The sequence below is a fragment of the Diorhabda sublineata genome, chromosome 10 (genome assembly GCF_026230105.1).
Source record: "Diorhabda sublineata isolate icDioSubl1.1 chromosome 10, icDioSubl1.1, whole genome shotgun sequence".
Taxonomy (NCBI): Eukaryota; Metazoa; Arthropoda; class Insecta; order Coleoptera; family Chrysomelidae; genus Diorhabda; species Diorhabda sublineata.
Window position 1 is genome coordinate 7899446 of NC_079483.1, and position 13872 is coordinate 7913317.

The following is a 13872-nucleotide window of genomic DNA, read 5'->3' on the forward strand; positions in this document are numbered from 1 at the left end:
CTAACGTTTCTAGAAATTCCAATTATTTTGTTTTAATACTTTATGAAACTTTTTAAGTTTACTCGTAGTATTTAAAACACGTTGATCAATTGATTTATTAATATCATTTAAAATAATTAAATCTATTTTACAATTTCTAATTTGAATTGAATATATCTACGCCTTTGGTATAAATTGAATATCAATAAATGTAATACTGAATGTTTGTGTATCGAAAAGATAATATGATGATTGTTATATTTAAATATGATAATGATATACATATGTAAAGTGTGGTTAAAATTTTTAAATAAAGATATAATAATACCGCCAATTGTACCAAAACACAAGTGTCCTTGACAATAGAAGCGTTTTTATTCAATTAAATTACACGTGATCTACACACAAGTGTAACATTGGTCAAATGTGAGCGTGCCCTGCGCGGATTTATTGCGCAACAGTGAACACAAAATGCCGTCAGAGTCCAAACCTTTGTTGACAGCTCAAACAGAAAAGCCAAATCATTACTCGTAAGTGTATTTTTAGTGCGTGATTGTTAAAGTGACGTATACATAAATTAATTTAGTGCAATTTGTTGTGTTTTTCAAGTTAAAATACCGCGTTAATTTTTAGATATTTGAAAGAATTTCGAGTCGAGCAATGCCCGCTCTTCTTACAACACAAATGTACACAGCATCGACCATTCACCTGTTTTCATTGGCATTTCATGAATCAAAGACGACGACGACCAGTACGTCGCAGAGATGGGACATTTAATTATAGTGCCGATAATTATTGCACAAAATACGACGAAACCACTGGGATTTGCCCCGATGGAGACGAGTAAGTACACCTTTTTTGGTTAACTTTCTGTCATTTTTGATTATGGTGGGTGTGACAGCTTTGTCGCGCAATTACATATTTAACTTTATTATTAGTTGTTGTTATATAAATAATCGTTAATTATCGCGAAAAATCTAACAGGTCGACTACAAAATTATAATGTTATAGTTGAATAGTTAATTTTGATAACCAAACTTTTAAACATCAAAACAATGTCATAACAAACTTGGACCTATCCCAACGGTGTTATTTTTCAGTAAGGTTCTGTTATACTTTTTTTTTATTGATACAGTTTGAATATAAATGATTTTTAATACCATTAAATCGATTCCAAACACTATTAAAATGATATTAAGTAAGTAATTTAATCCTTTAAATTTGTTACAGTTTTCACATGAATTACAATAAATAAAATGCTTTTATAACTAATTTTTATAAATATTAACAAATCTTCTTTTCATGTATGTTTAAATTTTAACTAAAATAACAATTTTTTTATAAAAAAACGATTTTTATACAAAATTTGAGATATCGGAATGTATTTTCTTTATTGGTTGTTGTAGTTGTCCTTATTTACATAGAACGGCGGGTGATACGGAAAGGCGATATCATCTTAGGTATTATAAAACGTGTATGTGCGTTCACGACACAGATTCTCGGGGGTATTGCGTAAAAAATGGTTTACATTGCGCTTTCGCTCACGGTAGTCACGATCATCGTCCTCCCGTTTACGATATAAAAGAAATACAAGCTCTAGAAGCTGCCGAAGCGGAAGGTAGCGGATCCTCGAACGGTCCAAACGCTTTGGACAAAGAAAGAAATTTAATGAATGAAGATCCTAAATGGCAAGGTGCGTTTTGTGCATCCCGAATATATATACAAATATAATCCCCGATGTTTTTGTTACAGATACGAATTTCGTTTTATCAAATTACAAAACAGAACCTTGTAAAAGGCCGCCTAGATTATGCAGACAAGGTTACGCTTGTCCCCAATATCATAATAGTAAAGATAAAAGGAGGAGCCCTCGGAAATTTAAATATAGGTATGATTCTGTTAACTACAGTGTTGAATATAGTGTTTTGACGAATGGGGTTTTTGTAGATCGACGCCTTGTCCTAACGTAAAACACGGAGAAGAATGGGGGGAACCGGGTAATTGTGATGCGGGTGATTTATGCTCGTATTGCCATACTAGGACCGAACAACAATTCCACCCGGAAATTTACAAGAGTACAAAGTGTAATGACGTTCAACAATCTGGTTACTGCCCTCGAGGGGTTTTCTGCGCTTTCGCGCACGTGGAACGTAAGTATGCAACACATAAAACCTCTTAATTGTTTCTATTTACGTTGTTTACAGAGGAATTGGGGGTTTCGAGGGAAACTGGAGAAAGCGGTACAAATCTAGCGGATATATTATCGAATGTACTTCCGCAGAGCGGCGTCGAGTTGAAATTAAAAGAAAAAAGCAGTGATAGTTCTGTGAGTTGGAGCTTTAACGGTTTTTTTTTAATTGTATCGATGATTTTTTTGTTTTAGAACGGTTGTAGCGAAGTAAGCGAATCGTCTTCGACTTCTTCGGAAATAGGGAATTCGATAAGCAATTTAAATAGTAGTTTAATAAACTCTAATGTAACTAGCACGACAAATAAAGCTCCGGGATCTCAACTTACCCACAAACCGGTGCCATTCCAGGGTAGGCCGACGATGGGGTTGGAATTAACGAATAAATTGTTGGCTATCGAGAAAGATCCGACGTTGGATGCTATAGAAAGGGAGCAGAGGAAGCAGACTTTGTGTTTCGCTTATACTAGTTTAGGGAGTTCGTTTTTTGGTAGAGGAAACGAAACTGTAGAGAGCGTAGTAGGTGAGGAAGATCAAATCAGTAATTAAATATTCATAATAAGAGTAGTTTTTAATGATGAACAAACAATATTCAGTATTAGAAGGGTATTTAATGAAAAAAATGATTGGATTAGTTAAAAAGTTGTTTTTTGACCTTCTTTTAGTAAAATTATTAAATTGAAAGGAAAATATTTAATTTCAGCTTAGAAAATTGACTAACGGTGCGAAAATTAACCTTTTTGGTTTTTTTATTTTGAAATAGTGGAAATAAAGGGAAAAAATTTGTAATTTAAGTCAAAAAATTAAAGGGAGCTCATCAAAAAGTTCTGTTTCCACTATTTTTTGGTGAAATGTATGAAACAGGGTCCGTAGTCCATAAAAAATTGAATAACTTGATCAGAATCTTGTTTTATATCGTTTTTAATGTAAAATTGACGAGATAAATGGAAAAAATTGACTAATATCGAAGGGAGCTCACTAAAAAGTTTGGTTTATTTATATTTTTTACAAAATAATTTGAAATATGGGGCCTAAATGCAGAAAACCTTAAATAGCAACTAGAAGTTGACCTTTTTGTACTTTTTAATGTAAAGTTGACAGAATAAATTGTAAAAATTGACAATTTAAGTCAAAATATCAAAGGGAGCTCATCAAAAAGTTCCTGTTCATCTTTTTTTCCGCCAAAAAACTTGAAATATGGGGCCTAAATGCAGAACAACTTGAATAGCAACTAGAAATTGACCTTTTTGTACTTTTTAATGTAAAGTTGACAAAATAGATTGGAAAAATTGACAATTTAAGTCAAAATATCAAAGGGAGCTCATCAAAAAGTTCCTGTTATTTTTTCCACCAAAAAACTTGAAATATGGGGCCTAAGTGCAGAAAAACTTAAATAGCAACTAGAAAATGATCTTTTTGATCTTTTTAATGTAAAGTTGACAAAATAAATTGGAAAAATTGACAATTTAAGTCAAAATATCAAAGGGAGCTCATCAAAAAGTTTCGGTTCATCTTTTTTTCCGCCAAAAAACTTGAAATATGGGGCCTAAATGCAGAAAACCTTGAATAGCAACTAGAAATTGACCTTTTTGTACTTTTTAATGTAAAGTTGACAAAATAAATTGGAAAAATTGACAATTTAAGTCAAAATATCAAAGGGAGCTCATCAAAAAGTTCCTGTTTTTTTTTCCACCAAAAAACTTGAAATATGGGGCCTAAGTGCAGAAAAACTTAAATAGCAACTAGAAAATGATCTTTTTGTACTTTTTAATGTAAAGTTGACAAAATAAATTGGAAAAATTGACAATTTATTCAAAATATCAAAGGGAGCTCATCAAAAAGTTCCTGTTATTTTTTCCACCAAAAAACTTGAAATATGGGGCCTAAGTGCAGAAAAACTTAAATAGCAACTAGAAAATGATCTTTTTGATCTTTTTAATGTAAAGTTGACAAAATAAATTGGAAAAATTGACAATTTAAGTCAAAATATCAAAGGGAGCTCATCAAAAAGTTTCGGTTCATCTTTTTTTTCGCCAAAAAACTTGAAATATGGGGCCTAAATGCAGAAAACCTTGAATAGCAACTAGAAATTGACCTTTTTGTACTTTTTAATGTAAAGTTGACAAAATAAATTGGAAAAATTGACAATTTAAGTCAAAATATCAAAGGGAGCTCATCAAAAAGTTCCTGTTTTTTTTCCACCAAAAAACTTGAAATAAGGGGCCTAAGTGCAGAAAACCTTGAATAGCAACTAGAAATTGACCTTTTTGTACTTTTTAATGTAAAGTTGACAAAATAAATTGGAAAAATTGACAATTTAAGTCAAAATATCAAAGGGGGCTCATCAAAAAGTTTCGGTTCTTTTTTTTTCGCCAAAAAACTTGAAATATGGGGCCTAAATGCAGAAAACCTTAAATAGCACCTAGAAAATGATCGTTTTGAACTTTCTAATGTAAAACTACAAATCGACTAGAAAAAATCGATAAATAACCTCAAAATATAGAAAATATCTCATCAAAATGTTTTTTTAGTCTTTTTTCAAGTAAAAACAACAAAATATGAAATCCGATTCTATAAAAAACCAATTAACTAACAGAAAATCTTTTCCGCCCATTTCAATGTACAATTTACTAAAAAAAAAATGAATAAACAGGCTCAAAATATTGAAACAATTTCGTCTGACCTCAAATTTTAACACCTGTCATGACCTCTCTAATCTTTAACCTCAAAATTTCTCGTGCACTCAATTCTAACATTAAAGTTATACGCCTTAAATTTCCACTTCAAAATCAGCTATTCTCCTACTTAACCTCAAACTTTACAACATAAAAAGGAATTAATCTATCTTAACCTCAAATGTTTACCGCGATTAAAGAGCGTTCTCAATCTTAATCTCAAATTTTGTAGCTTTTAAAGTTGTCCTCAATCATAACCTCAAAGTTTTCGCGTATAAATGACGTTATAAATCTTAACCTAAAAATTTTTCGCGTTTAAAAGGCGTCATTAATCTTAACCTCAAATATTTGCCGCGTGAAAAGGACGTCAACAATTTTTCAGTTCATCCATTTTTAACCTCATATTTTCTCCAGTATTTTGACATTCTAACTTCAAATTTGAATACTCATTACAGCCGCCTTCAATTCTAACTCAAAATGTAGCTCGACTTTTATCGGTAAACTGTAAATTTGAAACTTGAGATACAGAGCGTTTAAAAAGAAAAAAAGAAATAACCCGATTTCAAAATATGATATCGAAAAGAGAAATTGAACTTTCCAGGTAACGCATTAGAAGAACTAAATTTAGAAGATTCGTTAAATTTATCGGGAGCCTTGGACAGGGATCTGGACGCCGATTCGCCGACTGTTTCGAATTCGATATCGGTGGGATTGGCGTCTTCGGCCGGTTTATTGGGCAGTTCGGCACCCGTCAACATTCCCGGATCGACGCGATCCGCCCTCGGCGGTTTCAGTCCGCAAGGCAACAGTCCTATGCAACCGTTTCTATCTGCTACCAGATTCTCCCAATCGGACATCGATTTTTTGAATCATTCGCAGATCAGTTCGAGCGCCTCGAAAATCAACAACTATCAGAGTTTCTTCGATTTCCAATCGCAAACTAGTATATCGCCCAATTCGAGGAATCACAACAATTTCAGCAGCATGTCGCCGAGTATCAACAGCAATTTGGAGGTGGTCAGGTAAATGGGGAAAAAAGGGAAACTTCCCTATCCGATTTTATTTTTGTTTTCTTTTATTGTTTTTTCGTAGGTTGAGGGAAGAATTGGGTAGCTATAGGTTGCAGTTGAGTAATTGGGAGGATCGTTTTCAACAGGCGAGGACGGCGTGCGACGCTTGGCAAAGGGAGGCCGAAGAGGCTAATAGGAAGGCCCAACAGGCCGAAAGTAAATTCGGCGAAACTTTGACGCAATATAATAACGTTAAACACGAATTGGAACAGTTACAAGGCGGACCTCACATTAGAAGTATAACAAAGGTAATTTAAAGTCGAACATTTTTTATGTTTTCAGTTGGCGTTTCAGTTTTTAGTGTTTTTTCCATTTTTGAATAGTAATTTTGTGTTTATGTTGCCCCGAGGTGAACATTTGTGACCGTTTATAGTGTTTTTTGTGATTATTACTTGTAATAAAAGGATTTCTGTTCAGTTTTTAGTGTTTTTTCCATTTTTAAATAGTAATTTTGTATTATGTTGCCCCTAGGTGAGGATTAGTGACTGTTTATAGTGGTTTTGTGATCATTTCTTGTAATGAAAGGATTTCTGTTCAGTTTTTAGTGTTTTTTCCATTTTTAAATAGTAATTTTGTATTATGTTGCCCCTAGGTGAGGATTAGTGACTGTTTATAGTGGTTTTGTGATCATTTCTTGTAATGAAAGGATTTCTGTTCAGTTTTTAGTGTTTTTTTCAATTTTTGAATAGTAATTTTGTGTTTATGTTGCCCCGAGGTGAACATTTGTGACTCTTTATAGTGTTTTTTGTGATCATTTCTTGTAATGAAAGGATTTCTGTTCAGTTTTTAGTGTTTTTTCCATTTTTGAATAGTAATTTTGTATTATGTTGCCCCTAGGTGAGGATTAGTGACTGTTTATAGTGGTTTTGTGATCATTTCTTGTAATGAAAGGATTTCTGTTCAGTTTTTAGTGTTTTTTCCATTTTTAAATAGTAATTTTGTATTATGTTGCCCCTAGGTGAGGATTAGTGACTGTTTATAGTGGTTTTGTGATCATTTCTTGTAATGAAAGGATTTCTGTTCAGTTTTTAGTGTTTTTTTCCATTTTTGAATAGTAATTTTGTGTTTATGTTGCCCCGAGGTGAACATTTGTGACTCTTTATAGTGTTTTTTGTGATCATTTCTTGTAATGAAAGGATTTCTGTTCAGTTTTTAGTGTTTTTTTCCATTTTTGAATAGTAATTTTGTGTTTATGTTGCCCCGATATGAACATTTGTGACTGTTTATAGTGTTTTTTGTGATCATTTCTTGTAATGAAAGGATTTCTGTTCAGTTTTTAGTGTTTTTTTCCATTTTTGAATAGTAATTTTGTGTTTATGTTGCCCCGATATGAACATTTGTGACTGTTTATAGTGTTTTTTGTGATCATTTCTTGTAATGAAATGATTTCTGTTCAGTTTTTAGTGTTTTTTTCCATTTTTGAATAGTAATTTTGTGTTTATGTTGCCCCGAGGTGAACATTTGTGACTCTTTAAAGTGTTTTTGTGATTATTTCTTGTAATAAAAGGATTTCTGTTCTGTTTTTAGTGTTTTCCCATTTTTAAATAGTAATTTTGTGTTTAAATTGCCCCAAAATGAAGATTTATGACTGTTTTTAGTTTTTATTGTGCTATATTTGTGTTTATGTTACTCCGAAATTAAAATTTCTGGCTAATTAAAATTTTCAATTTTCGAACATTCGGATTCTTCCATTATAATACAGGGACTGTTTAGATACTTTTGCATCATTTATGTGGCAGTTTTTATAATGGAATTTTCGGAATTTTTTAATTTTGTAAAAATTTCAATGTTTTATTACGATACAGGGAGGGTTTAAGCACTTTTGCGTATTACAAATATCAATTCGAATATTATCGTCGAATTTAAAATTGATTTGTCGTTTACGCAGGTATCGGAATTGAGTAAATTATCACTCGGCGTGTTGAAAAGTCTTCACGCCCAACTCCGACAAGATCTCGAAGAAATAGAGAAAGTTTTATATAGAGAAACCGCCTCGAAATGCATGGTAAGACACGACAGACAATTCGACGTTTTTCGATTTTTTTCACATCGAAATTAATTCGTTTTTCAGGTATGCGAAGAACGTAATAGGACGGTAACGTTGAGTTGTAATCATTTCGTATTGTGCGACACGTGTTCTAGCACCCAAACCGAATGCCCCTATTGTCAAACGCCAATTAATCTCAACAATATGTGAAGACGGGGTAATTAGGCTTGCAAAAAGGGGCCGCCCCCGCTCTCCTTTTCAACCCATAACCACCCTCCCCCTCACCAACCCTACCTCCAAGGGGGAACGGAGCGTCGGGACGGCCGAGATTTTTTTCGTTCTTTTTGCAATTTAACAAATTTTTTAAATTTTAAGATAATTTTGTTTAAAATAGGTTTATTCGACGATTTATTATTATTTTTTTGTTTTTATTTTTCTCTCTCTCTCCATTATTATTATTATTATTATTATTATTTGATAATTGTAAGTCTGGGCGTGATTTTTTTTCTCTTTTTTTTTGTTTTTTTTCCAATTTTAAATGGTTCGTGAAAATGTGTTTGTGCATCACTTTGTACGTAAGTTGTTCGTTCGGCTAAAATGTATTTTTTAAAATAAAAATGAAGAATTATTATGTATATGTGAGCGGTGTGTGGCGAGGCGGAAAAAATTTATTTAATTACACGATTTATCGATTTTTCCTTTTTTTTTTTTTCAATTTTCAATTTCGTTTTTAATTGAAATTTTTAAATATTCCATTTTTTTTGGAAAAAAAATGATAGTGATGATTAAACACCCTGTATGTCTTTAAATATCAAAGAATCTGGTTTTTATCACTTTTTGATCGAAATTTTGAGATATTTCCTTTTTTTTTTTGGAAAGAAAATTATAATGATGATTAAACATCCCGTATATTGTTATATATCGAAAAAAGCGATTTTTCCCTTATTTTGTGATAGAAATTCTCAAATATTTTGTTTAAACACGTATATCGTTAAATATCAAAAAAAATTATTTTCTTCACGATTTTCTTTCGAAATTTTCTATTATTTTGTTTAAAACACTCGGTATATTGTTATATATAGAAAAAATCGATTTTTTGTCATTTTACGATCGATATTCTAAAATATTTTGTTTAAACACCCTGTATATCGTTAATATCCATAAATTTCATTTTTTGGTCATATTCGATGGAAATGTTCAAATATATCTTTAAATATAGAAAAAAATATTTTCATTGCGATTTTTTCGTAATTTTTCCTTCGAAATGTTCGATTATTTTCTTTTAAAACACCCTGTATATTGTGACATAAGAAAAAAAGCGCTTTTTTCACTCTGTATATCTTTAAATAAAGATAAAGTTCATTTTTTGATGGAAATTTTCGAATATTTTCATTAAACACCCAGTATATCGTTGAATATCAAAGAGTCTGAGATTTTATCATTTTGTGATCGAAATTTTGAAATATTTTGTTTAAAACACCCTGTATATCGTTAAATATCAAAGAGTTTTAACTCACCTTGTATATATATACATAATATATAAATGTAATTTTAATAGTAAATCCTATAAAATAAAAATAATGAAAAAATGAAATAAAGAAAAATTTACATATACAGGTATGTCTGCCTTTTTTTTTTCAAAAAAAATAATTTTTGGATTTAAAATTTTTCTAAATTATTTAATGCCATAACGATAATATCGTGTAGTTAAATAACTGTTTTAATTAAAAAGCATTTCAATAGACTTTTTATGTTTCTTTTTTTAAATTTTGATATACTCTATCCCCACTCCTATTTTATTTAGATCCATATTAAAGTTTTGACGTCGATCAGAAAGATTTTCATTCGAAATTTTTTATTTATAATAATAATAATAAAAAATGAAAACAGTATTTTTATGAAACAACAAAGGAAAATATAAAAATTAATATTGGTATGAGTTTAAAAAAAAATAAAAGTAATTTGACGATATTTTTAATAGATATAGATTCTTTTTTATTTAATACAAAAATGTATTAATTTCTCATAAATAATAAATGTTATTATTAGTAATAACTATTATATATTTTTTTTTACCCCCCTTTAATATTCGATATATTCCACCAAATCACTTTATTCGCGTGAAAACGCGAATTTATAAAAAATTTAAAATTGATATGCCCAAATAAAAATGGGTTCATTCCACCAAAAAATATTAAAAAAATCAAAATCGGACTTTAATACGGTTTATTCCACCAAAAGATAGTAAAAACAGTTGTAATATAGTTAATTCTACCAAACACTAGTGTTCCAAAAACTACACGTATTTCCAAATTTAATTTTAAACATCGTGTTTTTTAACGTATTTTATTTTGTTTTTTTGTAAATATACTTTTTTTAAATTTTTATTTTTTAGAGAAAAAAATTTTAATATGGACTTTTAATTACTTGGAATATTATCGATTCAATAATTGCTGCAGTCCCCCACATATCAGAATTTATTTTTACGTTAAATAAAAAAAAATGAATATATACTTATTGTTTTTCTTTTTTTTTATTTTAATTTTTATTATTTTATGAAAGTTTTGGAAAATATTATGCAGCATAATACTTACGTTCAAAATATTTATATTTTTTTATTGTATCAGACTGATATTGACATATTTTTTTTAGTGATGTTAATGTTTAGGTGACACGTAAAAAAAAAGATTTAAAACAACTAAAGCCTAGCTTATTTTCGTACTATGTATATGATTATAATTTATAAAATCGAATGATATTAAAGTATGAAACAAAAATCGATGTTTCTTTTCCTAACGTCATATATTGATATCAAGTCGAAAATCACAATAATAATTCCATCATATAATTAAAATGAGAAAAATGTAATAATTTATACATTTGATAGATAAAGATAACGGATACAAAAATATCAATCTAACGAAAAGTCATCACTAATATCTCCATCACAGAATTAAAATCATAAAGAAGTAATACTATATCGATTCATAAATATCAATCGAAAGAAAAATCACGATATTTCGATCACATAATTAAAATGACAAAGTAATAATACTCTATATATTTGACAGACAAAGATAACTGATACCTAAATATATACCGAATATTTTTACACGATTCAAAAGACAAGAGATTTGATACATTTGATAGAAAAAGATAATCAATATATGAATCCGAGTCATTTTTGTTTATGTCAAATAATAGAAGCGATTTATACTAGATAGTGTTAAAATTCGATATTTCACAACAAAGTTAAAAAGACAAAGATGCTACACTCAATTCATTTGATAGACAAAGAAAACCGATCAATAATGAAAATATCAAAAGAACGCGCATATACAAATTATGACATAATGTCATTTATCTAATTGTCAAAAGTGTATCTGTGCATAACAACGAAAATTCACGATTGTATTATATGTGATTATTTAGATGAAAATGTCGGAAAGCGTAGATTTTAATTTAATATCAATGAAAAATAAAGTACAGTTTTTAAATATAAAGGAACAATACAACTACGGCGCAGATCTCAATTTCCAATTTCAAGTTGATGATTACACCCCAGAAGAAGGTGATAGGATAGGTATATTCAAAGTTGGTTGGAATAGCGTTAGAGATTACGAAATTTTCGAGTGGGTTCCTCTAAATTTCCCAGAAAACGTCGGTACTATAGTGTTTACTAAAAATTTCGTATGTAAAATAAAATTCGAAGAAGGCGATTTCTTTCAGTTATGTTATTTAGGAAGAGAAAGTGAAATATACGGAGTTAGTTCGCCTTTCCAGGTAACTTTATAATATATAATATGTGAGTATTTAGTTTTCTTTTTATTTATAATCACGTTTTTAGTTTATTAAAGAAGATTCAAAAATCATAATATCTTTCTCGAGTGGTGAAGTTGATATTTATCCGAAACATTTTACGGTTGATAAAGCTACTAAAGTTCATTACGACGAACAAAATCGTAAATTTAGAAAAATTAGAGACGAAAATATAATGCTCAAAGAAAGGAATAAGGACCTCGAAGAAGAGGTAGAAATGTTAAAAACGGCTCTTAAATCTGCTCAATCACAACAAGCGCATGATAAAAATTACGACCAAGAAATCGCGTCTTTACAACAAACTACAAAAGATTTGAAAAAAGCAGAAGAGTTACGACAATCGGAAATTGATATGTTGAAAAAAAAGATAACGGAAATCAAAGAAGTTTTCATTGAATTGAGCTTAGAAAAGAAGAAAGTGGAAAAGAAATACGAAACATTGAAACGAGGGCAAAAAGAAAAATCATCAAAAATTAATGAAAAACTAAAAGAAAACGACAGTGAATCAAAAAGTAATGAAAATCTCAGAGAATTCGAGATAATGAATTTAATTTCGATTCCTCCATTCCCAATACCTCAAAGTATGCTCAAACAAAATAATTAAATCCCTTGTATTCTAATTTTCATGTGTTGTAGTGTGAGAAAATATCAATAAAGTTGTTTATGTACGATTTAATTAAATTTTAATGTAATTATTTATACTAACTACCTTTTAATATCTTAATGTGTGATTACTTTTTTCACAACCCTTGTTTTATACTTACTATTGATTTTTCTTAATTGACAGCTTTCTTCTCTTTTATGGCAACGGAAAATGATAATCACTTATGCAACCACCATTACATATGTATATTTAGTTGCCTATTCCCTTATTTTCATTGTTATACTATTAAGTATATGGTTGTCTATTTTAAATCAATACTTGTTAATTTTAAATTGTCTAGTTTATGGAGTGTACTACACTCCATAGTCTAGTTGTTTAATTTATTTTCATACCTTACGATACTTGTTCTAGGTAACCAATATTACACGTGTATGTATAATTGCCTATGATGTTACTGCGTAATAGCTTTAATTCTCAAATTATACAGATTGGAAAATTTTGATTTTTTCTTCCAATTATGTGTTGGAATATTTATTTTTTTGTGCTCAAAAATGGAATTTGAGTTTTATTCATACTTATTATCGATTTTTCTAAGTTGACAGCTTTCTTCTTTTCTTTTATAAGGCAACGGAAAAGTTCTATGATAATCACTTATGCAACCACCATTACATATGTATATTTAGTTGTCTATCCTTAGTTTAATTTTCATTGACAATTTATGCCACTGCTATTACATAAGTGTATGTTGTTGCCTATTCTTGATAATTTCAAATTGCACTTTTTCATTTTAAGTTAGAATTAAAATTTCTTTCATTAACTTTAAAAATACTATGAATATTTGTGAAAAATTATGAAAAACGGCTGAAAATTTTGAAAAATCGCGAAAAACGTGTATAAAATGATGAATTACCTCGTTTTTAGGTTGAAATTTCTTATAATAAAAATGAGATTCCCTTCATGGACTTTAAAAATACTATATTTTTGAAAAAATATGAAAAACAAGAAAATGTTAGGTTAGAATTTTAGTATTGGAAGTCCAATTTCCAGATGACTTTAAAAATACTATAATTATTTTTGAAATATCAAAAAATTCTAAAAATTTGAGGTGAAAAGTCACAAAACGATGAATTTTCCCATTTTGAGTTAGAATTTCATGGGTTAAAATTCATATTTTTCTATAATGACTTTAACAATAATATTTTTGGAAAAAATTATGAAAAACACCAATAATTTCAAAAAACTATGAAGAATGTGCACAAATCGATAGTATTTTCCCATTTTAGGTTCGAATTTCCTGTATTGAAATTCAACTTTTTTTCATTGACTTTCAAAATTGTTTTGTTGACTCTAAAAATAATATTTTTGGAAAAAATTATGAAAAATACCAATAATTTCAAAAAACTGCAAAGAATGTGCACAAATCGATAGAATTTTCCCATTTTAGGTTAGAATTTCCTGTAATGAAATTCAACTTTTCTTCACTGTCTTTCAAATTTGTTTCGTTGACTTTAAAAATAATATTTTTGGAAAAAATACTATAATTAACGCAA

At 29.4% G+C, this 13872-nt stretch overlaps 2 protein-coding genes across 2 annotated transcripts; both read left to right on the forward strand.

Moving 5' to 3' along the window:
- The first annotated feature begins 444 nt into the window (after window positions 1-444).
- LOC130449735 (RING finger protein unkempt) lies at window positions 445-10676 on the forward strand. Its single transcript, XM_056787718.1, has 11 exons — window positions 445-509; window positions 613-822; window positions 1386-1672; window positions 1732-1867; window positions 1927-2129; window positions 2184-2305; window positions 2363-2690; window positions 5444-5864; window positions 5935-6160; window positions 7801-7917; window positions 7984-10676. The coding sequence occupies exons 1-11, from the start codon at window positions 451-453 to the stop codon at window positions 8107-8109; spliced, it is 2235 nt and encodes a 744-aa protein (XP_056643696.1). The 5' UTR covers window positions 445-450; the 3' UTR covers window positions 8110-10676.
- Window positions 10677-11244: 568 nt separating this feature from the next.
- LOC130449736 (calcium-binding and coiled-coil domain-containing protein 2-like) lies at window positions 11245-12406 on the forward strand. The gene is made up of 2 exons (XM_056787720.1): window positions 11245-11682; window positions 11747-12406. Exons 1-2 carry the CDS (start codon window positions 11332-11334, stop codon window positions 12320-12322), a joined length of 927 nt encoding a protein of 308 aa, XP_056643698.1. The 5' UTR covers window positions 11245-11331; the 3' UTR covers window positions 12323-12406.
- The last annotated feature ends 1466 nt before the right edge of the window (window positions 12407-13872 follow it).